This window comes from Rana temporaria, chromosome 5, assembly GCF_905171775.1.
Source record: "Rana temporaria chromosome 5, aRanTem1.1, whole genome shotgun sequence".
NCBI lineage: Eukaryota > Metazoa > Chordata > Amphibia > Anura > Ranidae > Rana > Rana temporaria.
Genome location: NC_053493.1, coordinates 117533764 through 117561258, shown reverse-complemented (window position 1 = coordinate 117561258; position 27495 = coordinate 117533764). Strand labels below are relative to the sequence as shown.

Here is a 27495-nt window from a genome sequence, read left to right as displayed (position 1 = left end):
TTAATGATAAACTGTATTTGTTCTAAAAAATTGTAGGCTCTGAAGTATCATTAGTACAGTGACAGTGCATATTTTTAGCACTGATCACTGTATGGCCTCTCCCACACCGGCGTACTCCATCGCTACAGAGTCCGCTAGCTCCCGGTGGTTCAAACGCTGAGCCGGCGGATGACAAGTCCCTCTCTGCTTACTGAGCGGGGAGGGGCTTGTGCTTGTGTCTCCTATGGGGAGATGCTGTCCGTTTTTCATCAGATCCATCCAATCTGATCCGCCATGGACGGATGGGGCACTGATCGCAGTATAAATGTGAATGGCGCCAAAAATGTGTCAAAAGTGTCCGATGTGTCCGCCATAACGTCGCAGTCCCAATAAAAATCGCAGATCGCCGCCATTACTAGTAAAAAAAAATAATAATACAAATTAATAATAATTCTGTCCCCTATTTTGTAAGCGCTATAACTTTTGCGCAAACCAGTCGCTTATTGCGATTTTTTTAAATATGTAGAAGAATACGTATCGGCCTAAACTGAGAAAAAAAATGTTTTTTTTTTTTAAAAATGGGCTATTTATTATAGTAACAAGAAAAAAACTTTTTTTCAAACTTGTCGCTCTTTTTTTGTTTATGGCGCAAAAAATAAAAACCGCAGAGGTGATCAAATACCACCAAAAGAAAGCTCTATTTGTGGGGAAAAAAGGACGCCAATTTTGTTTGGGAGCCATGTCGCACGACCGCGCAATTGTCAGTTAAAGCGACGCAGTGGCAGAAGCTGAAATTTCACCTGGTCAGGTATACGTGCCCAGTAAGGAAGTGGTTAAGAGGGTTGGACTGTGGCCATTTAGAGTACAAAATGTCCCGACATCATAGGGAAAAACCATGCCACAGCTTTGGTTTCAGTGGGAGGAATGCCGTCATTGGGCAGAATTGTTAGCGTCATTGGGACGAATTGTGCCCCATCATTGGTGTCATTGAATCCAATTGTTGGTGTCATTGGGAGGAATTGTGCCCTATTGTTAAAGTTGATAGGAGGAATTGTGTGCTCCATCATTGCTGTCATGGGGAAGAATTGTGCCCCATCATTGGTGTCATTTGGAAGAATTGTGCCCCATCATTGGTGTCATGGGGAATAATTGTGCCCCATCATTGGTGTCATTGGGAAGAATTGTGGCTCATTGTTGGTACAGAAATATATATATATAGGGGTAGATTCTAACATCTGTGCTTTTTTTACGTAGGCGCAGGGCACCGTTTTTGCCCTGCGCCCACACAAATTTTCTGCGCTACCCGCGATTCACGGAGCAGTAGCTCCGTAAATTGCGTGGGCGCTCCGGCAAAATGCCCTGGCGTAAGCGCGCGCAATTTAAATGATCCCGTAGGGGGCGGGAATCATTTAAATTAGGCGTGTTCCCGCGGCGATCGCAGAGCGCATGCTCCGTCGGGAAACTTTCCCGACGTGCATTGCGGCAAATGACGTCGCAAGGACGTCATTTGCTTCAAAGTGAACGTGAATGGCGTCCAGCGCCATTCACGAATCACTTACGTGAACTACGTAAAATTCAATTTTCGCGACGCGGGAACGACGGGTATACGTAACATTGGCTGCCCCTGCTAATAGGGGCAGCCTTACGCGAAAACCGCCGTACGCAAACGACGTAAACTGCGTACGCAGGGCTCGCGTAACGTTGTGAATCGGCGTTAGTATGCAATTTGCATACTATACGCTGAGCACAACGGGAACGCCACCTAGCGGCCATCGCAAGATTGCAGCCTAAGATATGCGGGCATAAGAGCCTTATGCCACGCATATCTTAGGCTGCAGTCGGCGTAACGAGGTTCCTGAATCGGGAGCATTCGTTACGCCGGTGCAAGTAAGCAATTGCGCTGCGTAACGATGATTATGCAGGCGCAATTGCTCTCTGAATCCGGGCCATAATTTATTGGCTCAATAGAACCATATTTTTTTTTATAAGCAATAAACAACCCGACCTGCAATTAGTAGGTATTCACAGAGAAAAACTAACTCCTTAAGAGTTAAGACCATCAAACTGAAGTTGTGTCCAGTCTGCCGCCCCCCCCCCCCCTCACACACATAAATCGTGGTGGACGTGCTTTATGTGTGTGTGAGGGGGGGGGGCAGACCGGACACAACTTCAGCTATGAAGGCCTTAAAGCGGAGTTCCACCCAAAAATGGAACTTCCGCTTTTCGGATCCCCCCCCCCCCCTCTGGTGTCACATTTAGCACTATTTAGGGGGGAGGGGTGCAGATACCTGTATAATACAGGTATTTGCATCCACTTCTGGGAATGACTCCCACGAGTCACTCCAGTCCCCCCCCCCTCCCCGCTGCCTTCTGGGAAACATACTGGTCCCAGGAGACAGCAGGGACCACTGGGAAAGCATCGTGCTACTCGCACATGCATAGTAGGGAACCGGGCAGTGAAGCCGCAAGGCTTTACTTCCTGATTCCCTCATCGAGGATGGCGGCGGAAGCAGCCGAGAGACGAGCGATTGCACGCGCCTCGGCTCCTGACATCGCGGGCGCGCTGGACAGGTAAGTGTCCATTTATTAAAAGTCAGCTGCTGCAGTATTTGTAGCCGCTGGCTTTTAATATATATATATTTTTTTTTTGCGGGACCTCCGCTTTAAGGAGTTAGTTTTTCTCCGTGAATACCTACCAATTGCAGGTCGGTTGTTTATAGCTTATAAAAATATGGTTCTATTGAGCCAAAAAAATCAGGACTCGACGAAGTCCGGGCGCCAGGTTGCAATTGCAAATAGAATAAGTGACCCAGTGTCTGGGGGAAGGAAGCATAGGCCTGCAGAAGGGCGCAAAGCCGCGGCCTCAATTACCGGCCGTCGCGGCCCGATGCGATCACACATACTGTTTTCCAGTATGTTTTTGGTCTTCTCCTTATCCACTTCGGAGGAATGCTAGAGTACTAATATGTGTTTGAAGTGATGCTCTTGGCTGCTTACCTCTGGTTCATATATTTGGACACTATATATGGTGTCGTTTGATGTTTAGTGGCCTCCTCGGTGAACTCTACTGACAAGATAGTGAGGCCCACTCTTTCCAACAACCCCTGGATGTGTCCTGACGAAGCAGGAAAACGCATTGACACACAGGGGCTCACTACTGTTGTTCACGTGGTGCAGAATTTCCTTTGTTGCACCATGTACTCTCGTCCATTATATGTTATGTATTTTTAACTTTTTTTTTTATTGCCTTATAAATTGTTATCAATAATAATAAAAAAAAAATTTTTATACTTCAACTCTTATCCAGAAGTGCCTCTAAAGTCCAACCTTGGGACAGTTGTCTGCCCCCTTTTTTTTTTTTTACCAATATTGGAAACGGATGTGTCCATAGGAGTGTTCTCTCTTTATATTTATGTCCATAGATCAGGGCTCGACAAATCCCGGGCGCCAGGTCGCCATGGCGACTAGAAATAGGGTCCTGGCGACTTGAATTGGAAGGGGGGCAAAAAAAAAAAACACTTTTTTTTTCTTTTTTGTGAGCTGGCGCCATCTGGTAGTGAGCCGTTGGTATTACAAGTTATTACCACCAGATGTGAGCTGGCGCCATCTGGTGGTGGCCGTTGGTATTACAAGTTAAACAGCAATTCTAATGTTGTTTTTCACTATTTTCACTGCCATCTTCTTCCCTCTAATTAGAACCCCCAAACATTATATATATTTTTTATCCTAACACCCTAGAGAATTAAATGGCGATCGTTGCAATACTTTCTGTCACGCCGTATTTGCGCAGCGGTCTTACAAGCGCACTTTTTTGTGAAAAAATTACACTTTTTTAAATTAAAAAATAAGACAACAGTAAAGTTATCCCCCCTTTTTTTTTTATATTATGAAAGATAATGTTACGCCGAGTAAATTCATACCCAACATGTCACGCTTCAAAATTGCGAAAAAACAAAAGAACAAAAGCTGGACAGCCGCACTCCAAAATTTTCTTTAAAAGAGATGTCTTTATTTTCAACTGTGCATACAGTCACTGCAAGCCCACAAAAATCAGTATGGCCAACGTTTCGCACTGGCGTCAGTGCTTAGTCATGGCTAGCAAGGTTCACACTACAAATGAAATATATACACAAAACATACAATCATGTGATGAAAAGCCCTGCCTACAGCAGGGAGGAATCAATTAAGTTAATCAAGCAGTAAATCAAACGGCACTTTAAACAGCTGAAATATGGGTTAAACCTCCCTCAAGTGTGTCCCTTTGTAAAAAAGGGAGAAAGCGTGAAAAACACATATTGATTTGTGAAAAACCTGTGTATAAATGAAAATCAAAATGAAATGACAATGAAGATAAACAAATATATAAAAATAGAAATACCCATAAAATTACTTATAAAGTTTCTCAAAATCAGACCACAACATATATGTATAGGTATAGTCTCACTTAAAAAATAAGAAATAATTATAATAATAAAAAAATTCTCTATTATGTGTATACATGTACATATATATATATATAGAAGCGCTCTCACCCGTGGTCATTTAGTGACTCAAAAATGCATAAGTTATTGGAATAAATTAATTAGTGAAGCCAAAATAGACCTATTTTAGGGAATAAACTGTGAAATAGCAAAATCAAATAATAAATTGATGGGAGAATCGCTACATGAATGGACATTAAGTTAAAGTTCAATAGTGAGTAAGACCTTATAATGAATGAGTCAGTGAAAACAAAATCATATGGATATGATGTGCGTGAACATCATGCAGGTAATGACAACATCTGTTAAGGTGCCTTACCCAATAAATGTGATCGTGATGAACATGGTAACGGTTATTTTACCATTAGGTAGATGATGATCTAGTGCAAAAGTCTGAGGTCAAGTGTGGTAATGTGCAATCGATCTGTCTAAATATTTATCCATTCAGAGGTCTAATACATGAATGTAAGAGTATACATAATAAAGAAGCTGGTTATGCTCTAAAAGAGCAGACCAGCGACCATATACATATAAGTGTTGGGTTTTTTTTTTTTTTTTTATATATATATTTTTTTATTTATTATCCGGTTAAGGAACTGTGTGAGTGACCTCGCACAAGTAAAGAGTGTGAATAGACATCTCTATACGTTAAAAAGACATAATAGTCGCGAGGGCAAATGTAAATAAGAATACAAGCAAGTATGGATATGATCCTGCATGAAAGTCCGGTGTCAATCATCGATATTAAAAATAAAAATAAAAAGATTATTATACCGAACCGGACAATCAATTGGATCTTATAAGGAACGGGGCTAGCACATGAATAGAAAAGAAATTCAAACAGATAAATAAACAAGTGCGCAAAAAGCCCGAGAACCTGTGCAATGGTGTGGCACCTGGTTATATATGACAAGGGACAAGGGTCGACATAAGTCAAACTGTCTATAATGGTACCTCATCAGCCATACAATGAAACCAGTATAGCGTACTGCTCCTAAAACCCAGGGGAAAAATAAAGAAAAAGGAAACAAAGATTAAAGAGGTATAAAAACGCAAAATTGCGAATAGGTATATCTAAAATAGGTTTTTATATAGTATATGTATAATGAGGGACGAATACAATACCCATATGAATATGGGATGTGTAACATAGATTGTATAGAAATGTGTATGCTTCATAATGAAGCGCTAATTGAACCTAGGGGTGGGGGGGGGATATATTATGAGAGGTAGATGAAAAATGATGCAGGATGCACTAATAATATTGGTGAAGGTGAAGCTGTGTAATGTGTCTCCAATTACAGTAGAAGAAGACTTGTATATGTTATCACCTCCAGATATGGCATCAATCCAACCGCTAATGCCTGATTAAAAATAATGTTTAATGCATAACCTGCATGTTCACCCGACAAAAAAAAACCCCCCTCCCAAAACCCCCGTAGAGCCCTCGTACCCTGTATATTAACAGGCCACACGAGAACCCATATATTAATTTATGGTGTCTTGATAAAAATTATTACCAAGAGCCATATGGTGACCCGCCTGTTCGTGAATGAGATATGCAAAGTATGGACAGTGCAAAGGTGAGCAAAATTGCATAATTATGTAAATATGAATGTAGTCTCAAACTTAAATTGGGGAAGTTACACTGAAACCCGTATGGTAGCCCACCTGCCGAAATAAACAGCAGGTGAGCAGCAAGTGGGTAATGTAAATGAGTTTACCATTAACAACTTGGGTGTAAACCATAGGAACAAGTAATAGAGCCTCAACAAATCAAAAAAGACACTTTGTGTTCCCACAAGATGACAAGTATAATATTGGGTGTGGGAACATGGTTATGTACGTGTGATGATAAATACATTAGAAAAAGAGGACAAAAACAGTGAGTATGCCAAGCAGAGGGGAGGGGGGGGGGGGAGAGAGATGTTACTCTCAATCATGGAAATGGGAAACATCCCAATCAAAGTTGAGGCCCCAAGGCTGTCTAGAATTGAGGTGAAATATCCAATATACCTCCCGTTTACAAAGAAGTTTGAATCTGTCCCCCCCTCTAACCGGACACACAATCCTCTCAATACCCTGTATGGACAGGCTGGAAATGTTTTTGTCATGTACGTTGTTCCAGTGCCTGGCTACATTGGTATTGTGATTTTTGTCAATGTCGTACAGATGGTCACTGAGTCTGTCACGTAGTCTTCTAATGGTCCTACCAACATATTGGACATTGCAGATGTTGCAAGTAATTACATAAACCACAAACTTAGTGTTGCAGTTTATGTATTGCTTAATGTAAAAATTTCTGCCACTGGAGCATGACCGTATAACTTTACCAGCTCCCATTAGGGGGCAGTATCTGCACCCATTGGTGCCGCACTTGAAGGTGCCCACAAAGTCCAACCAAGTTGAAGAAGTGGGTTTGGACTCAAAGAGACTAGGTGAGAGAACCCCCCCCAATGTGGGGGCTCGACGACTGACCGTCTTAATACCCTTCGACAGAATGGATGTGTAAGACGCATCACTATACAGTACAGGCAAATATTTGATAATGATCTGCTTAATTTTGTAAAATTCCATACTGTAAGAGGTAGAAAAGATCGGAGCTGGCTCATTGTTCATGGAGTTGGGAGATCTAGATCTAGATCTCCTGTTGTCCAAAAGTGAGTCTCTTGGAATGGCATTAACCCTACGAAGGGCATTGTTGACCACAGTGGCAGAGTATCCCCTGTCTTTAAACCTATGAGCCATTTCAAGAGCTTCACTCGTAAAATCCACAGGTGAGGTGCAAAGTCTTTTCAGGCGAAGGAACTGCCCATAGGGGATACTATTAATAGTATGCGGAGGGTGAGATGAGTCAGCTCGTAGCAGAGCATTACCTGCAGTACTCTTTCTGAATAAACTTGTGGAAATAATACCATCAGCCCCAGTGAGTTTTAGATCTAAGAATTCAATGGTAGTAGGTTGTAGGTTACCTGTAAACCGAAGATTGAGCTCATTGTCATTGAGATAAACTAGCCACTCATCTAGATCTGCAGACTCGTCGGAAATGACGAGGAGCAGATCGTCGATGTAGCGACAGTAGATGACTGTATCTGAACGACGGGGGCTGGTACCCCCAAAGATGCGGGACTTTTCCCACCATCCCATGTACAAATTGGCCAGGGAAGGTGAGAACTTAGCCCCCATGGAAGCCCCGCACCTCTGGAGGTAGAAGACCCCGTCGAACATAAAGAAATTGTGCGTTAACAAATATTTAAGAGCCAAAACAATGAACTCCTGTAAGACTAATGAATAGTGACCCGACTCTTTCAAAAAGTGAGATACTGCCTGTAAACCTAGATCATGCGGGATGCTAGAGTAGAGACTGCATACATCGTAACTCATCCATCTGTAACCATGTTGCCATGGAACCCCCGACAATTTGCACAAAAGATGTTTGGTGTCTCTTAGGTAACCAGGAAGAACAGACACAAGTGGCTGCAGCCGGCCATCCACCCACTCACCGAGGCGCTCGTTGAGCGACCCGATGCCTGCCACAATCGGTCTACCAGTTAAGGGAACTAGTCCCTTGTGGATTTTTGGCAGATGGTGGAAGACCGGCATTATGGGATATGCTGGGATAAACATTTTACTATCAGCTTCAGAAAAAATGCCTGCGGCTACCCCCCTGTCTAGAAGAGAAACCAAGTCTTTTGTAAACTCCATAGTGGGATTACTTTTGAGACATGTGTAAGTGGATGTGTCAGATAATTGTCGGATGGCTTCTGATCTATAAAGGCAAGAGTCCATGACAACCACCGCCCCCCCCTTATCCGCATTTCGGATCACTACATCCTTATCAGAGCTCAAGGACATCAAAGCCTTTTTCTCGAGCTGTGTTAAGTTGGAGGAGTGTGGGACATTAAGGCAGCTGTGAGCCAGATGAGTCAGGTCTCTCTCCACTAACTTCTGATATAGATCGAGTTCACTGCCCCTGGACCCTAGTGGATAGAATCGAGATTGTAATTTGAAAGGTATAGAAATCAAATCATCCACAGGATCCACGGGGCAGGGGTCCGATTCAATGAGTAAATCAGTTAGGTCTTGAAGACCACAAACATCCTTAAACAGAATAGGAGAAGAGACCAACTCACCCAGCTCCAAGCTGCTTCCTGATGAACTGACTTCGTCTATAGGTGGCTTGAAAAAATGTTTCTTAAGGGTTAATTTTCTTGCAAATCTATTAACGTCCAATATGGTACCAAACAAGTTAAAATGGTTGGACGGACAAAAATTCAAGCCTTTCGATAGTAGATGGAGTTCATCTGGGTTTAAGTCTCTTTTAGAGATGTTGATAACGTTGTTGGTTATTTCCTTCTGTTTCCCCGTAAAGCGTATGGGGTGCGTTTAGCCTTTGGATCTCTTGCCTCCCCTTCTTGTCTTTTTATGATGGGTTTTCGCTTCTTTGTGTCCTTGGTTCCGTGAGGGTGTCCATTGGGTTGTATATCATCGTCCGACAACGGACTTGGTGTTAGTGCGGGACGGTCCGGAGATGATTCGGATCCGGATGTAACCAAAGTGTCATATGCGACATCGTGCTCGATGTCGGAAAAGCTCACCTTCTTTGCTCTATTCTTGCGAGGGCGTCTGGACTGAAAAGGAACATGCGTGCGTATATAAACTTTATTGCTCTCGTAGTCGGCACGGTCTCTCAGTTGCTTGCCCCTTTTTGTGTCGATGACGAATTTCTCAAGTTTATCCAATCTTTTATTTAATTTGCTGTCCAAATCGGCAAAATCTGGATGTGTTTGCAGCATGGTAAGATCTTTTTGAACCGCTGACATTTCGGTTTGCAATGAGCTAACTTGCTCAAGATTGGATTTGATGAGAATGCTCATTAAGGCAAAAGAGCAGGTGTTAAGGGTATCCGTCCACTCTTGTTGTAATGTCTCATTGGATAATATGGTGGTGGGGAATTTTTTAATTCGTAGTCCCCGGGGGATTTGCTGCATCGTGATGTAGTTGGAAAGGAAGTGAGTGTCCCAATACAGCTTAATTTCTTTTGCCATAGATTGTTCCAATAGTCGGAACATGGCCAAAAGTGAAGCCCCATTATCCTGGCTGGGTGCCGAGGCAGTGTAGGTTCCCAATCGGAACGGGTTCTCGGCCGAGGGTTGAAGGGTTCTGCTAAAAACCGAATCTGTGGCTGCATTTGAAGGTGCACTGTGTTCCATGAAGAGACTGGTGGTTCCAAAGTGTCAACACTAGGTTCCCGTTGACAGAGGCTCCCGAGCTGGTGAACAAGGATGCACAATCCAGAGTAGACACACAGACAGAATTCTCACCGCTCCAGGTGAGCCTCGTGATGATCAGGGGTTGTTGAACCACCAGGGTGCTGGCAATGCGGTAATAGCAAAAAAACAAAAGAACAAAAGCTGGACAGCCGCACTCCAAAATTTTCTTTAAAAGAGATGTCTTTATTTTCAACTGTGCATACAGTCACTGCAAGCCCACAAAAATCAGTATGGCCAACGTTTCGCACTGGCGTCAGTGCTTAGTCATGGCTAGCAAGGTTCACACTACAAATGAAATATATACACAAAACATACAATCATGTGATGAAAAGCCCTGCCTACAGCAGGGAGGAATCAATTAAGTTAATCAAGCAGTAAATCAAACGGCACTTTAAACAGCTGAAATATGGGTTAAACCTCCCTCAAGTGTGTCCCTTTGTAAAAAAGGGAGAAAGCGTGAAAAACACATATTGATTTGTGAAAAACCTGTGTATAAATGAAAATCAAAATGAAATGACAATGAAGATAAACAAATATATAAAAATAGAAATACCCATAAAATTACTTATAAAGTTTCTCAAAATCAGACCACAACATATATGTATAGGTATAGTCTCACTTAAAAAATAAGAAATAATTATAATAATAAAAAAATTCTCTATTATGTGTATACATGTACATATATATATATATAGAAGCGCTCTCACCCGTGGTCATTTAGTGACTCAAAAATGCATAAGTTATTGGAATAAATTAATTAGTGAAGCCAAAATAGACCTATTTTAGGGAATAAACTGTGAAATAGCAAAATCAAATAATAAATTGATGGGAGAATCGCTACATGAATGGACATTAAGTTAAAGTTCAATAGTGAGTAAGACCTTATAATGAATGAGTCAGTGAAAACAAAATCATATGGATATGATGTGCGTGAACATCATGCAGGTAATGACAACATCTGTTAAGGTGCCTTACCCAATAAATGTGATCGTGATGAACATGGTAACGGTTATTTTACCATTAGGTAGATGATGATCTAGTGCAAAAGTCTGAGGTCAAGTGTGGTAATGTGCAATCGATCTGTCTAAATATTTATCCATTCAGAGGTCTAATACATGAATGTAAGAGTATACATAATAAAGAAGCTGGTTATGCTCTAAAAGAGCAGACCAGCGACCATATACATATAAGTGTTGGGTTTTTTTTTTTTTTTTTATATATATATTTTTTTATTTATTATCCGGTTAAGGAACTGTGTGAGTGACCTCGCACAAGTAAAGAGTGTGAATAGACATCTCTATACGTTAAAAAGACATAATAGTCGCGAGGGCAAATGTAAATAAGAATACAAGCAAGTATGGATATGATCCTGCATGAAAGTCCGGTGTCAATCATCGATATTAAAAATAAAAATAAAAAGATTATTATACCGAACCGGACAATCAATTGGATCTTATAAGGAACGGGGCTAGCACATGAATAGAAAAGAAATTCAAACAGATAAATAAACAAGTGCGCAAAAAGCCCGAGAACCTGTGCAATGGTGTGGCACCTGGTTATATATGACAAGGGACAAGGGTCGACATAAGTCAAACTGTCTATAATGGTACCTCATCAGCCATACAATGAAACCAGTATAGCGTACTGCTCCTAAAACCCAGGGGAAAAATAAAGAAAAAGGAAACAAAGATTAAAGAGGTATAAAAACGCAAAATTGCGAATAGGTATATCTAAAATAGGTTTTTATATAGTATATGTATAATGAGGGACGAATACAATACCCATATGAATATGGGATGTGTAACATAGATTGTATAGAAATGTGTATGCTTCATAATGAAGCGCTAATTGAACCTAGGGGTGGGGGGGGGGATATATTATGAGAGGTAGATGAAAAATGATGCAGGATGCACTAATAATATTGGTGAAGGTGAAGCTGTGTAATGTGTCTCCAATTACAGTAGAAGAAGACTTGTATATGTTATCACCTCCAGATATGGCATCAATCCAACCGCTAATGCCTGATTAAAAATAATGTTTAATGCATAACCTGCATGTTCACCCGACAAAAAAAACCCCCCTCCCAAAACCCCCGTAGAGCCCTCGTACCCTGTATATTAACAGGCCACACGAGAACCCATATATTAATTTATGGTGTCTTGATAAAAATTATTACCAAGAGCCATATGGTGACCCGCCTGTTCGTGAATGAGATATGCAAAGTATGGACAGTGCAAAGGTGAGCAAAATTGCATAATTATGTAAATATGAATGTAGTCTCAAACTTAAATTGGGGAAGTTACACTGAAACCCGTATGGTAGCCCACCTGCCGAAATAAACAGCAGGTGAGCAGCAAGTGGGTAATGTAAATGAGTTTACCATTAACAACTTGGGTGTAAACCATAGGAACAAGTAATAGAGCCTCAACAAATCAAAAAAGACACTTTGTGTTCCCACAAGATGACAAGTATAATATTGGGTGTGGGAACATGGTTATGTACGTGTGATGATAAATACATTAGAAAAAGAGGACAAAAACAGTGAGTATGCCAAGCAGAGGGGAGGGGGGGGGGGAGAGAGATGTTACTCTCAATCATGGAAATGGGAAACATCCCAATCAAAGTTGAGGCCCCAAGGCTGTCTAGAATTGAGGTGAAATATCCAATATACCTCCCGTTTACAAAGAAGTTTGAATCTGTCCCCCCCTCTAACCGGACACACAATCCTCTCAATACCCTGTATGGACAGGCTGGAAATGTTTTTGTCATGTACGTTGTTCCAGTGCCTGGCTACATTGGTATTGTGATTTTTGTCAATGTCGTACAGATGGTCACTGAGTCTGTCACGTAGTCTTCTAATGGTCCTACCAACATATTGGACATTGCAGATGTTGCAAGTAATTACATAAACCACAAACTTAGTGTTGCAGTTTATGTATTGCTTAATGTAAAAATTTCTGCCACTGGAGCATGACCGTATAACTTTACCAGCTCCCATTAGGGGGCAGTATCTGCACCCATTGGTGCCGCACTTGAAGGTGCCCACAAAGTCCAACCAAGTTGAAGAAGTGGGTTTGGACTCAAAGAGACTAGGTGAGAGAACCCCCCCCAATGTGGGGGCTCGACGACTGACCGTCTTAATACCCTTCGACAGAATGGATGTGTAAGACGCATCACTATACAGTACAGGCAAATATTTGATAATGATCTGCTTAATTTTGTAAAATTCCATACTGTAAGAGGTAGAAAAGATCGGAGCTGGCTCATTGTTCATGGAGTTGGGAGATCTAGATCTAGATCTCCTGTTGTCCAAAAGTGAGTCTCTTGGAATGGCATTAACCCTACGAAGGGCATTGTTGACCACAGTGGCGGAGTATCCCCTGTCTTTAAACCTATGAGCCATTTCAAGAGCTTCACTCGTAAAATCCACAGGTGAGGTGCAAAGTTTTACATTAGAATTGCTGTTTAACTTGTAATGCTTAACTTGTAACACCAACGGCCACCACCAGATGGCGCCAGCTCACATCTGGTGGTAATAACTTGTAATACCAACGGCTCACCACCAGGTGGCGCCAGCTCACAAAAAAAAAATGTTTTTTTTTTTTTTTTTGCCCAACTTCCAAGCCAAGTCGCCAGGACACTATTTCTAGTCGCCATGGTGACCTGGCGACCGGGATTTGTCGAGCCCTGCATGAGAGGACTCCTAGAAGCATACCTCCCAACTTTTTGAGATGGGAATGAGGGACCTATTAGCAACAGTATGCAGGCATAGGACACACCCCCTACCACGCCCCCTTAAATGAGTTGTACAAAAAAAACAAGATTGGTTAAACACACAAGTGCTTTTTTTACCACTACTTTTCCTTTATATTTGTTTTTGGAATTTACAAATGTAGCAATTTAGAATTTGGATTAAAAGTTTAGTGCTGGAAAACACTTTTTGATAGCTAAAAAGTACATTTTATATACAACTATATGGATCAGACCAAAATGAGGAGGAATGAGGGACATTGCTCCAAATCAGGGACAGTCCCTCGAAATCAGGGACAGTTGGGAGCTATGCTAGAAGGGTTGTATGCCCTCAGCTAGAGGTGAGAAGAAGCAGGTGGAAGTCAGTCCTAGATCCTTGGTGGCCAAGAAGAGTGTGGTTTACAGTGGCAGAGCCAATTCCTTCCCCATGCAGGAATCTGCGAGTAGTTGTCAGGTTTGGGGCCATTACTGAGCCCCCAGAATGAGTCTCCCTGGACAGCTCTGCCTGTAGTGATGCTGTAGGAGGAGACACTGCCATGGTGTCACTCAGAGCATCACAGGGTACACTTACTCTGCCCCATTGGCTTCCCCCTCCAGGAGCTCCTCTCCTGACCCGCCCTTCCTACTTCCCTACAGTCCTGCATCTTCCCTAACACACTCTTCACAGTCCCGCCCCTCTCCTCCTTTAACCCGCCCTAACAGCACCACCCCTCGAAACCCCTGGTCTCATGCTCACACAAGGCACAGTGACATCTGCCTGCCGGCCGCCTGGTTTTACCAGGAATGTCGTCTGTTCTGCGATGCCTGTTCAGTGTTTCCCGTTGCGCCTGGCTGCCCCCCCCCCCCCAACGCTATGCCACTGAGGCTTACAAATGCCCAGGCGCCAGGATGCAATTTCTGATCGCCATGGTAACCTGGCGCCTGGGATATGTCGAGCCCCTATAGACGCTATAACTTTCACACAAATAAATATTTACTTGTTGGGAATTTTGTTTCTACCAAAGATTACGTTTGGACCTAAATTTATTTTATTTTTTAAAACATTTTTTCATTTTAATAGAGCAAAAAAAAAAACCCCAGTGGTGATTAAACACCACCAAAACATAGCTCAATTTGTGTGAAAAATTATAAAACTTTACGTACAGCGCTGCATGACCGTGCAATTGCAAGTTAAAGTAGCACAGTGCTGAATAGGAAAAATTTGCTCTAGTCAAAAAGGGGAAAAATCCTTCCGATGGTCATCAGGTGGTTAAAGTTTGGTGATCAATAATGACTCCTTTATTGTAATAGTGATTTATCCCTTCCTGAGACCTCTATGCCTGGTCTGAATGTAGCAGACAATCACTGCAGATAGATAGCTGAAATCACCAAACACTTGGCATCAGTAAATATCTTTATTGCATGCAGAAGCATGGAGACAAACAATATGATGCGGTAGATGTTGGCACTGCTGCAGTGTTTGATAATCAAAAGGAATATTTGCTTTGCAAGCCTCAGGCCCCGTACACACGACAGAGGAACTCGACGTGCTTGGCACGTCGAGTTCCTCGTCGAGTTTTGGGATGAAGCCGCCGAGGAGCTCGGCGGGCCGCCTTCTCCCATAGAACAACGAGAACAACGAGAAAATAGAGAACATGTTCTCTATTTTCTCGTCGAGTTCCTCGGCGGCTCCATCGAGCCAAAACTGTACAGACGACAGAGTTTCTCGGCAGAATCCGGGTTTTGACCGAGTTTCTCGGTGAATTCTGCCGAGAAACTCTGTCGTGTGTACGAGGCCTCAGTGTGTCCTGCAGGAACAATACAGGAACTCGCCGTGAGGAAGGATGTTGCATCATATAAGAGGAGGATACAGACAATTGAATGTAATTAAAAAAATGACCACAGGTTGGCAGCACAACCATAAATAATTAACAAAATGAAATGGCATAAGGTCCAAACATAGAGTAGATGATGTAATTGCAATGCCCATATAACTTCTGGCAGCAGCATTAAAGTGATTGTAAACCTTTGTTTTTGTTTTTTTAAATAACAGACATCATACTTGACTCCACTGTGCAGTTCGTTTTGCACAGTGTGGTCACGAACCTCGTCTGTTGGAATCCCCCCGACGGGGCTCGCGGCTCTTCCTCACATCGGTAAACCCCCTGGGAGAAGTGCTCTCCCTGAGGGTTTCCTTACGGGCGCACTCCTGAGTCCAGCATTTGCGTGCATAGATACAGAATGCCGAACTCGGCCCAGCGCCCGCGTCAATGGATTTGATTGACTGACGGCAGCGGGAGCCAATGGCTGCGCTGCTATCAATATATCCAATCAAGAGCCGAAAACTCTGGGCAGAGAGGAAGAGTGCGTCTCCGACGAGGGGACGAACAGGCTCAGGTGAGTAAAACGGGGGCTGGGGGGGGGGGGCGGTCAGTGTCAGAAGATTTTTCACCTTAATGCATCCTAAAACACGATGGTTTACAACCCCTTTAAGGGTCATAGACAAAAAATACCAGGTTTGCACCAACAGAAATAAAAGCCTTGAACATTTTATAGAGTCATAAGTGGTACACTATGTGGGTATGGCTTGAAAAGACATGTGATGTTGAAAAGACAGGCATTTTTATACTGGATAAGAGCAGATGGCACAAATCATTTTTAGGATGCAATAGTAATGATGCTGTGCAGTTTCCATTTAGACATAGTAAACAATTGTCCACAGTTTTATTCTTCTTTAGATTGGTCCCACTCTTTTATGCAAGTAGGGGATAAGTTTTTCTACTCTATTTTTTAAAGAAGGCAAACTAAAATATATTGAACACTTTTGTTAGATAATTTAAGTTGAGTGTTAAAAATGAAAAATGACTGCAGAGCAGAAAACCTTATACCTTCAGTTAAAATAATAAATATATTGCGCTAAACCACAAACAAAATTTTAGGCAGCCAACACAACAAAGGATAATTGTGAAAATAAGTGAACAAATAAAATGTGGCGCCAATGGAGGAACCACCTATATGGCGGATCTACTGTGACAAGAATAGTCCCAAACCTTGGGTAGCAATGCTCTTCCAAAGTTGGACCCCACACACTGTGGGTGGGTACAGTGGCTGTAGTATAATAACCTGTGTGTGCTATGGATAAGTGCAGTGGCCAGCATATGTCCACAGCAGCTATAAGCGATAGCAGCCAGTGAAAATCAATATAAGTGATAGAGTGAATCAACACCATAAACCAAATGTCATGAATATGCATCAAGCCTGTCTGCCTACCTGATCTCCATGTGTTCATTAGAGGCAGATCCTGCTCTGGTTCCCCTTTTTATCACTTCCTCTTCCTGTATGGCTCCACCCTAGTCCATCCCAGGAAGCCTATATTAACCGTTGCTCTACAGGTCTGCAGTGCTGTTCAACAGTGTTCCTATGCTTACTTCCTGTCTGCAGTGTATTGCTAGTTCCTGGTTGCAGAGTGCTACGATCATCTTCCGTGTACCGTTTTGGCTTGTCCCCGACTTCCCTGTCTGCCTGTGCCCCTGACTATTTGCATGTTCCATGGTTATCCTTGTCTGCCTGTTGCCCTGACCTCGGCCTGTCCATCACCACTGTTTGTCCTGCTGGCTGCCTCCCCCTTCTCCCTGCGGAGTGTGACTTGAGGAATCTCGGGGATGCGACCTGGACCCAGTAGCGGCCAAGACCATCCTTACCATCAAAGGCTCTGGTGAATACAATACTGGGTCTTAGACTCCGCGCCCTGGGTGATCTTAGGTTCACGCTTCGTCTCTGCTAGCAGTAGTCGGCCATAGGATTCACCACCCTGTGGTGCATCCCTGACCCCTACGGGGTGCACTTGTCACCTGGCCACAGGTGACCTGACAGTTTGAACAGCCATGAATCCGGCCGACATGCCGCTCCCCGCAGATGATCCATTACAGGGCATTGTTCGCAGACTCGAGACGCATGAAGCTAATCAGGATCAGGTGATGCGTTTCCTTCAGGATCTGGCTTCCCGCTTTGATCAGCTTCAGACCTCGCTGGGAACCCCGAATCCGCAACCCCAAGTACAATCAGCAGCTGCACCTGTTGCACCAGTCGCAGAGTCGCATTCACTGAAGTTATCACCTCCAATCCGTTTTTCTGGAGACTCCAAAGCCTGCAGGGGATTCCTTAGCCAATGCACTATTCATTTTGAGCTCCTGCCCCAGTACTTCTTGTCTGATCGGGCCAAGATAGCCTATATCATTTCTCTCCTCTCCGGGGAGGCCTTAGCCTGGGCTGCCCCTCTGTGGGAATTGAATGATCCAGTGGTTTCTAGCCTGCCTGTTTTCTTGAAACTTTTTCGGAATATCTTTGAAGAACCGGCTCGTGTCTCTTCAGCAGCCAGCGCCCTTTTACGTCTCCGCCAAGAATCCCGTTCAGTGGGACAATATTCTCTGCAGTTCCGTATCCACTCAGCTGAACTGAGCTGGAACAATGAGGCCTTAGTCGCAACCTTTTTGCATGGCCTATCTGATAGAGTGAAGGATGAACTAGCAGGAAGAACCATCCCCACTGATCTGGACGGAGTGATCTCCTTGTGTAATCAGATCGATATTCGCTTTCAGGAAAGGACCCTAGAAAAGCGACGCCAACATTCCTTGGCCCTTAGTCAGCCTGAGCTCCCCTCTCTTCGACCCGTGGAGCATCCCTTGCCAACTGAGGAACCCATGCAGCTGGGTCGGACCAGGCTATCCCCTGAGGAACGTACCAGGCGCATAACTCTAGGCCTGTGTCTATACTGTGGGGGCAAAAGTCATTTTCGTGACACTTGCCCTCTTCGCCCCGAGAAACGCTCGGGTTCAATACATCTGGAAGGTGGAGTATTGGATCCAGAAATATCTCCTTCACCTTCTCGTCTTTTTCTTCCTGTGTCCCTTCATTTTGGTGCTTCTTCTCATTCGGTCTCGGCATATCTGGATTCCGGAGCCGCTGGCAATTTCATAGACTGGGAAATCGCATCGTCCATGAGACTTACCCTTTTGCCCCTCACCACACCATTGGTGGTCTCGGCGATTGATGGCACTGTTCTCCCGGGGGGTCCTATTCGCTTCCAGACAGTCCCTGTTAAGATGTCAGTAGGCACACTTCACCATGAGTGGATATCCTTCCTTGTTCTACCTAAGACCTCAGCTCCTATCATTTTGGGTCTTCCTTGGTTAAGACTCCATTCTCCTCACATTGACTGGACTGCCGGACAGATCCTGGCTTGGGGTCCCTCCTGTTCCACGTCTTGCCTACCCAAGGTTGCCCCAAAAGAGAAACTTCCTGTTGCCACCATTCCAGAATCTTTTGCTCGTCCCACCACATGTCGTGATGTCCGGAATGTGTCCTGCAATAGTCAGGCTGATGCACTTTCTAGCCAATGTAGCACTCTGGATGAGGAGCCCGTCTGTGAACCTGAGCCGATCATTCACTCCAGTTTACCGTTGACTGTCCCTAAAACGCACAGCCAGGCTAACTTGTCTGCGAGTTCTGCTGTCACTACGCCTTGTGATGCGATTCGGGTAATCGCTACACCTGAATATGCTATTCAATCGGCCTCTGCATCAGCTATGCCAGGTCAGCCCATGCCCAGTGAGCCTCCTACCTTTTCTTGTTCAGGCCCTCTTGCAACCTGTCTAAGGGGCTCAATCCATCCTTTGGATAGATTGCCATCGTCGGCCAAATGGGGTTTTCTACCTTGTTTTCAGGGCTCTCTGCATTCTGCTGGTTTCCCTGCTATCCAGCTTGACTCCTGTGCCCTGTCACCTTCTAACCAACCTGACTTCAGGGTTCCTCTGACCTCTGCCCAGTCTGATGGTCCTGTGCTTAATCCCCAGTTCATCTTTAAGGGTCTGCTTGATCCTCCTCGGATTCCTGTTGACCCTCTCATGCCCTTACTTATTCCTAAAAGGCCTTTGGTCCTCAATAAATCCTCTCCTCCTGTCCCTACTTCGGTTCTGGTCAATGAGGATACTCAAGTTCTGGATTCTCGTCTCCGCAGAGGCGTTCTTCAGTACCTTGTGCTTTGGAGAGGATTTGGTCCTGAGGAAGCGTCTTGGATTTCTGCATCTGAGATCTTTGCGCCCCATTTGTCAAAGAGGTTTCTTCTGGGATTCCCCTTTAGCCCTGGCTCCAGGCTGGGGAGGGGGAGGGGCCTTAAGAGGGAGGGTACTGTCATGAATATGCATCAAGCCTGTCTGCCTACCTGATCTCCATGTGTTCATTAGAGGCAGATCCTGCTCTGGTTCCCCTTTTTATCACTTCCTCTTCCTGTATGGCTCCACCCTAGTCCATCCCAGGAAGCCTATATTAACCGTTGCTCTACAGGTCTGCAGTGCTGTTCAACAGTGTTCCTATGCTTACTTCCTGTCTGCAGTGTATTGCTAGTTCCTGGTTGCAGAGTGCTACGATCATCTTCCGTGTACCGTTTTGGCTTGTCCCCGACTTCCCTGTCTGCCTGTGCCCCTGACTATTTGCATGTTCCATGGTTATCCTTGTCTGCCTGTTGCCCTGACCTCGGCCTGTCCATCACCACTGTTTGTCCTGCTGGCTGCCTCCCCCTTCTCCCTGCGGAGTGTGACTTGAGGAATCTCGGGGATGCGACCTGGACCCAGTAGCGGCCAAGACCATCCTTACCATCAAAGGCTCTGGTGAATACAATACTGGGTCTTAGACTCCGCGCCCTGGGTGATCTTAGGTTCACGCTTCGTCTCTGCTAGCAGTAGTCGGCCATAGGATTCACCACCCTGTGGTGCATCCCTGACCCCTACGGGGTGCACTTGTCACCTGGCCACAGGTGACCTGACACCAAATAAGTGATTGAATAAATCAGGTGCCCTGGAAAGGGACAGCTAAGGCGATCCCAATCTGTCACTATATAACAAGGTGCGTGATAGTGCTTCCCCAATGGTGACTACTCCTCACTACAGTAATGGGAATATGTCAGCCACAATCATAGGGGCCATAACACATTTACCCAAATATAGCTGGTAGATTAATAAGTGAATAGTCCTAAAAAGCCGTTTAGGTGACAGAATTGGTATAAACAATCATGTGTAACCAATGATAAACCTTATACACACTTGAAATATAAAATATGAAATTGGCAACCCCAGCTATGAATTGCTGTTGTAAAGTCCCACTCAAGATGAAAAATATATCATAAGTCCATACACCATGGCGATGAATGATATGAATATGATTTCCCCTTCTGATGGACTTGAATCAGATGTATACTTCAAGGAGCAATCCCCAAACACTTGGAAATAGGTTTAAATGAGGTACTCTTACCGGATGGAGTGGACCCGCAACGCACCATACGGTTGGGGGGTCTTAAGGGCTTGTATGGGCCGATCGCCCTCTCTGGTTACCGTCTGGATAGCGCCGTCTGGATGGTTGTCCTAGGTGTGATAGATGTCCAATGTGCACGAAGTACACTTGTAGCCCGTTATTCCAATCCGGTATACGAGCATGCACCGTAACAGTACCATTCAATCAATACCAAAATGGGGAAGAAGGAGGAAAGGAAAAAAACTCCTCATAGTGTAAAAATGTAAAAAAAAAAAAAAAAAAAAACACTTTAAAAAAAATCACACTGGTGACAGGAAAATCCAAAGTCTTAAAAACACACGTGAGAATTTCAACACACAGCGACTCTCCACCTTGATGGATGGACAGGAGTAATCCAATGGTGTGCAGTGGAAAGAGTGGTAGGACCAGCGTACCCGACCGGTTTCGTCTAATAGAGACTTCAACAGGGTAGTACAGCTGGACCCCACCTTTCCCTTTCACTTAAATACCCTATACACCCACCTGTATAAGACCCTGTTTCCTCCGCCGGGAGGGGGCGGCATGCGTGCCAATTGCAGATGGCTTCCGGGAATCTGCGTTCCACATGTCAGAAGTACATGGGCGGGGTTGATAATTCAAACCCTATAGGTTGCTCCGGGTCCCGACCCACCAAAGGGTGGTAGCCGTCTCTCCCCCTTTCTCATCCCTCCAATGAGGGAGAGGTGACGAGCGCTGTACGTCCAGCTTACCAGCCCCGCCTTGCTCAGCACGGCGGGCGTCATACGCTCGTGCGCTCCACCATGCGCTCCACGCACCGCTCTCCCACGTAATGCACGTCCGACCAACACGGCGTGGGTGTCACGTGGTGCGGAAGTGCACTGGCGTCATGCGTTTCACTCGCTGGCGACTTGCGCTCCACAGGGCTCATTGAACGTCGTAGGGACACTGGAAAACAAACCAATATCATATCAAATAACAATAGCCCTCGCAGTGGTCCTAAGTGGGCATCTTATGGGAATTTATATAAATCACTGCCAATACCTCCTATAATGAAACCCATAGGCCATCCTGACCAGGTGTTTCAAACAGATCATCGGGAAGGCAGGGATGTAAAGAAATAGAGAAACTCGGTCTCACAGGTGGGTATTAATCGGGTAGACATAAAAAAAACACATTTAAATCCTAAAACAGAAAATGAAAAAAGGCATGTCAAAATTACATATCAAAAGCATCAAGAATATATTACCAACCCAGATGGCTCATATTAAGATTGGTTAAGGAAGGCATTCCCATACATCGTTTAGGCCATAAGGTACATAGCTTTTTAGTTGATATATCCAGAATACCTCCAATTTGGATACCCCTCTAACATTGGGTTCTCCTCTCCAATGGGGGACAAATTTATCAATAATTTAAAACTGGTGCCCTCCAGTTTTTTGTTGTGTCATTCCAGATAGTGCCTGGGCACCGTGTGATTGGTGCGACCTTTTTTAATACTAGTGACGTGTTCACCTACCCTTGTGGAAAAGCTCTGTATGGTACGACCAAAGTACTGTTTTCCACAAGGGCAGGTGATAAGGTAAACAATGTACTTGGTGGCGCATGTGAAGAAGTGCTTCATAGGAAATTCCACTCCTGTACAGGTGGCTCTGAAACAAATAGTCTTCTTCCTTCCGCACACATTGTTTAAGCAAACTATGCACCTCCTACAGGGATGAAATCCCTTAGAGAGGGGGAAAAGGGAAGGCTTAATTGGAGGATCTGAAATGTTGGGGGCAATTTGGTTTTTGAGTGACGTGGCACCTCTATAAATCACCCCAGCATTGGTTGGAAGCGAGGATCCCAGAACTCGATCACTTTTCAGAACTTTCCAATGCTTCACAATGATCTCTTTGATTTGTCTATATTGGGTAGAAAAGGTGGTAAAGTAGGAGTTTTTGAATCCTGATTCTTGGGCCTTTTTTTGCCATTCAGTTGTTAGTGTAGTTCGATCGATCATAGTGATCCTATCAATCTCCCTATCTACATCCTGGCTGGAATACCCTTTATCCAGAAATCTATTTTTTAAGACCTGGACCTGAAAATCTGTGATATTCGAACAGTTGCGCCTGATACGCAGCAACTGGCTGCGAGGTACAGAGTTTAACCAGGCAGGATGATGGCAACTATCGATCGGAATGTATCCATTCTGATCTGTACTTTTAAAATAGGTCTTGGTCACCAACTGGCTGTCCTGAACCAAGATCTCCAAGTCCAAGAAATGGATACCTTCAGAATTCAACTGCCTTTTGAAAGTGTGTATATAAACTATTTTACTCACCCTAATGCTGCGTACACACGCTCAGAATTTCCGACAACAAATGTTCGATGGGAGCTTTTGGTCGGAAATTCCGACCGTGTGTTGGCCCCATCTGACATTTTCTGTCGGAATTTGTGACAACAAAAATTTGAGAGCTGGTTCTCAAATTTTCCGACAACAAAATCCATGCTCTGAATCAAGTACGGGACGGGAGCGCTCGGTCTGGTAAAACTAGCGTTCCTAATGGAGATAGCACATTCGTCTCGCTGTAACGGACTAAAAAGCATGAGGCTGAAAAGCGTGAATCGTCTCTCACCAAACTTCAACTAACACGACTGGTATTGAATTTATTTTTCCTAGTGCCGTCGTACGTGTTGTACGTCACCGCGTTCTTGACGTTTGGAATTTCCGACAATATTTGTGTGTATGCAAGACAAGTTTGAGCCAACATCCATCGGAAATGTATCCACGGTTTTGTTGTCCGAATGTCCGATCGTCTGTACGCGGCATAAGAGTGAGCTTATTGTCCACACCAGTAGACAATTTAAACTCATATAGCAAAATTATTATTGCAGCAATTGTTCCCACTGTAGTGTTAAGGTAAAATGTCACCAAGCCAATACTCTGAAAATCTGTAAAGAGCTCATCTGGTTTGTACTCATTACCAATCTCTATGAGATCCCAGACTACATAGAAGTGAGTATTAACTACTTCAAGACCGCAATATGTGTAATGTAATATATATATGTGTGTGTGTGTGTGTGTGTGTGTATATATATATATATATATATATATATATATATATATACACCAGGGCTGGACAAATCCCGGGCGCCAGGTCGCCATGGCGACTAGAAATAGGGTCCTGGCGACTTGGCTTGGAAGGGGGGCAAAAAAAAAATATTTTTTTTTTGTGAGCTGGCGCCATCTGGTGGTGAGCCGTTGGTATTACAAGTTATTATCACCAGATGTGAGCTGGCGCCATCTGGTGGTGGCCATTGGTATTACAAGTTAAGCATTACAAGTTAAACAGCAATTCTAATGTTATTTTTCACTAATTTCACTGCCATCTTCTTCCCTCTATTTAGAACTCCCAAACATTATATATATTTTTTATCCTAACACCCTAGAGAATAAAATGGCGATCGTTGCAATACTTTCTGTCACGCCGTATTTGCACAGCGGTCTAACAAGCGCACTTTTTTTGTGAAAAAAAATACACTTTTTTTAATTAAAAAATAAAACAGTAAAGTTATCCCCATTTTTTTTTTTATATTATGAAAGATAATGTTACGCCGAGTAAATTCATACCTAACATGTCACGCTTCAAAATTGCGTCCGCTTGTGGAATGCCGACAAACTTTTACCCTTTAAAATCTCCATAGGCAACGTTTAAAAAAATCTACAGGTTGCATGTTTTGAGTTAGAGGAGGTCTAGGGCTAGAATTATTGCTCTCGCTCTACCAATCGCGGCGATACCTCACATGTGTGGTTTGAACACCGTTTACATATTGGGGCGCTGCTCACGTATGTGTTCGCTTCTGCGCGCAAGCTCGTTGGGACGGGGCGCGTTTTCTGGCTCCTAACTTTTTTACCTGGCTCCTAGATTCCAAGCAAATTTGTCAACCCCTGCACCACACACACAATACAATCATCAGGGGAGTAATTTTTTTTTTTTTTATATTCAAGCATAGTGAAATAACTAAAATAAGCCCTGGTAGTCTGGAACAAGTATCATGCCTTCATTTCACTTTAAATTAGAGTTACCGGTACATGTAGAGCAGGGATATGCAATTGGCGGACCTCCAGCTGTTGAAAAACTACAAGTCCCATGAGGCATTGCAAGACTCTAACAGCCACAAGCATGACACCCAGAGGCAGAGGCATGATGGGACTTGTAGTTTTGGAGGTCCGCTAATTGCATATCCCTGATGTAGAGTATATTATACAGATTGGGTTGTTTAATGCAGAATTTTGCTAAATGAGTAATCCCTAAACTGAATTATGCTTGTTCTCCTTTTTAGATGATTTTAAGCCAGCCTCAATTGATACCTCCTGTGAGGGAGAACTTCAAGTCGGCAAAGGTGATGAAGTCACCATAACGTTACCACATATCCCAGTAAGTCATAGTTTCCGTCTAATTTAAATGTTGTATATTTTTTCTTAATCAGCAATATTAGAAGAAACTGTTAACTTTAAAGATAATTTTTACCTGCGAGTGGGTGAGGCTGGTAGGTGTTTGAGTGACCATGGTTTTTCATCGCTCATTCTGTTTACAACAAAGGCCATGTTCAATGTGATCTTAAAAAACATGATATAGTTACAGTATACAGGTTATTATGAAAAGGAACTACATCAATCAAAAAAGCCAGTGGAGGGCTGTCCATAGGGGGGCACACAGGTGCCACCCCCACCTATGCATCCGGCCCCCAATCAACATGCAGGGCGCCGGATGCATGGATTTCAATAGGGTTTTTTTTTTTTGTTTTTTTAGAAGAACACGATTGGAGCTTGAGGCTCTAATTGGCTTGAAAAAAGAGTAGACTTGTGTGACATTAGCAAATTAATATTCGCTAATGTTTTCCTGTTTCTGAGTCCGAAGACCCTATTGGCCAGCAGGAGAAAACAGAGAGGGGACACGGAGGAGATGGAGGGGGGGAAGCCGCCGCCGGCAGGCATCCTCCAACATGTCAGTCTGGGGGCAGAGTTTGGAGTCAGCAAGCCCAGCACAGCATCCGGCTCCAGGGATGAGGAACTGAACGGGAAAAGAGAGCCCAGAGCCTGCACAGTAACGCCTTCTTTGAATGTAAGTTATTCACATGTCTCATTCCATCACATGTCCCAAAAATGTTAGGATTATTTTTCAATCAAGTTAAGTGGGTGGAGCCCTGCAAATATTTGCTTAATACCTCATTGGCCAAATGCACATACAGAACTGCTGGTGTATAGCGTAAAAATAGCTTAATATTTTAGAGCCATTCATTCCAAACTGCATACAGGCAGCATGACAATATAACCATTTGCCCAGGTTCACACTGGGTACGATTTGGTACGATTTGAGATGCGATTTCACATGTCAAATCGCATCTCAAATCGGCGGCAATTGTCGGCAATGGCACTGTCCTAATTGGTGCGGCGCTGCACCGATTTCAAAAAGTAGTTCTTGTACTACTTTTTGCGATTTCGGGCCGCGATTTACATTGAACACTGCACAGATGTCTCTTAAATCGCGGCCGAAATCGAGGCAAAATCGCAGCCGCGAAATCACGGTAAAATCGCGATTTTACAGAGATTTGGAATTCGCAGCAGTGTGAACCTAGCCTTTAAGTTTTATGTGATGGAATGAAACATGTGAATATTTTCCAGTTATATTGTCTTGTTGAGTCCAAGTCCAAGTGCACTGATGATGGCCAAATGGCATAAAACTTTAAGTTTTAAATAATTTAAGTGGTAAATAATGAAAGCTTGAACCAGGAACTTCAGAAAAAATGGTTTTAATGAAATCTCCAGCTGGGAACAAACAAAAGACTTGTGTAAAGAATAAGTTCCTTATATACTATATGGATAACATTAGACGAGTCTCTCTCTCTCTCTCTCATCACCGCTGATCGGCTGATGGGAGAGAGAGAGACTTGGGCAGAGGCAAGTGACAACATGACATGTCAGTGTGGTATTTTCGTGGGGGGGGGCAGTTGCCCTGTTGCCCCCCCCCCCCCCCCCCGGATCCGCCCCTGGATGTATGTGATAAAAAAAGAAACTGGGTGTTTTATTAAATTCTCTTCTTTGTTTCAGGGCTCAACACCTCCTATGACTGTCTTCAAAGGGAATAAGAGGCCCTACCAGAAGGACTGTGTGCTTATAATAAACCATGACACTGGAGAATATGTCCTGGAAAAACTAAGCAGCAGCATACAAGTCAAGAAGACTAGGTACAACAAAGGAATCCGCATGTTTATCTTATAGAAAAATGCAGAAGACAAAGTTCCCTTTAGTCACATCAATGAGAGCTGAATCTAGATCAGTTGCTATGGGTTACTGCACTTTTTCCTACTCATATAACCTTTATTGTGTCTATAGATCTCATTCTTATGCATTGCCTGGGTTGTTTTAATTGCTGAGAGAATGTACTGCACTCTAAAAAAAGTCTATTTGCTCTGGTTTCTCTTTGCTACACTTTGTAGTGCACCTTCTGTGCCTTCATTTTGTTTAAAGCCCAACTCCAGGCAAATAAAAATGTATCCTTTGCAGTGAGGCTGTGCTCATACTGCAAGGGTTAATAGCTCATTTCATCTAGGGGCAAGGAAAAAACGTTTTACTTACCTAATCCTCTGCTCCCTTGGCAGGCCTTCCCCTATGATCTGGCTGTGGACTGTCCCTCTGCATCCTCCAGAGCAGGGCTATGAACCCTGCTCTGGTCTTGATAATGCCA

General features: G+C 43.8%; 1 protein-coding gene across 1 annotated transcript in view; it reads left to right on the top strand.

Annotated features, from left to right (window-relative positions):
• EAF1 (ELL associated factor 1) overlaps window positions 1-27495 on the top strand; it is a 40918-nt gene that overhangs the window by 500 nt on the left and 12923 nt on the right. Inside the window, exons 2-3 of the mRNA XM_040353057.1 lie at window positions 25091-25185; window positions 26859-26995. Coding sequence (XP_040208991.1) covers window positions 25091-25185; window positions 26859-26995 — 232 coding nt within the window. The remainder of the gene's footprint in view (window positions 1-25090; window positions 25186-26858; window positions 26996-27495) is intronic.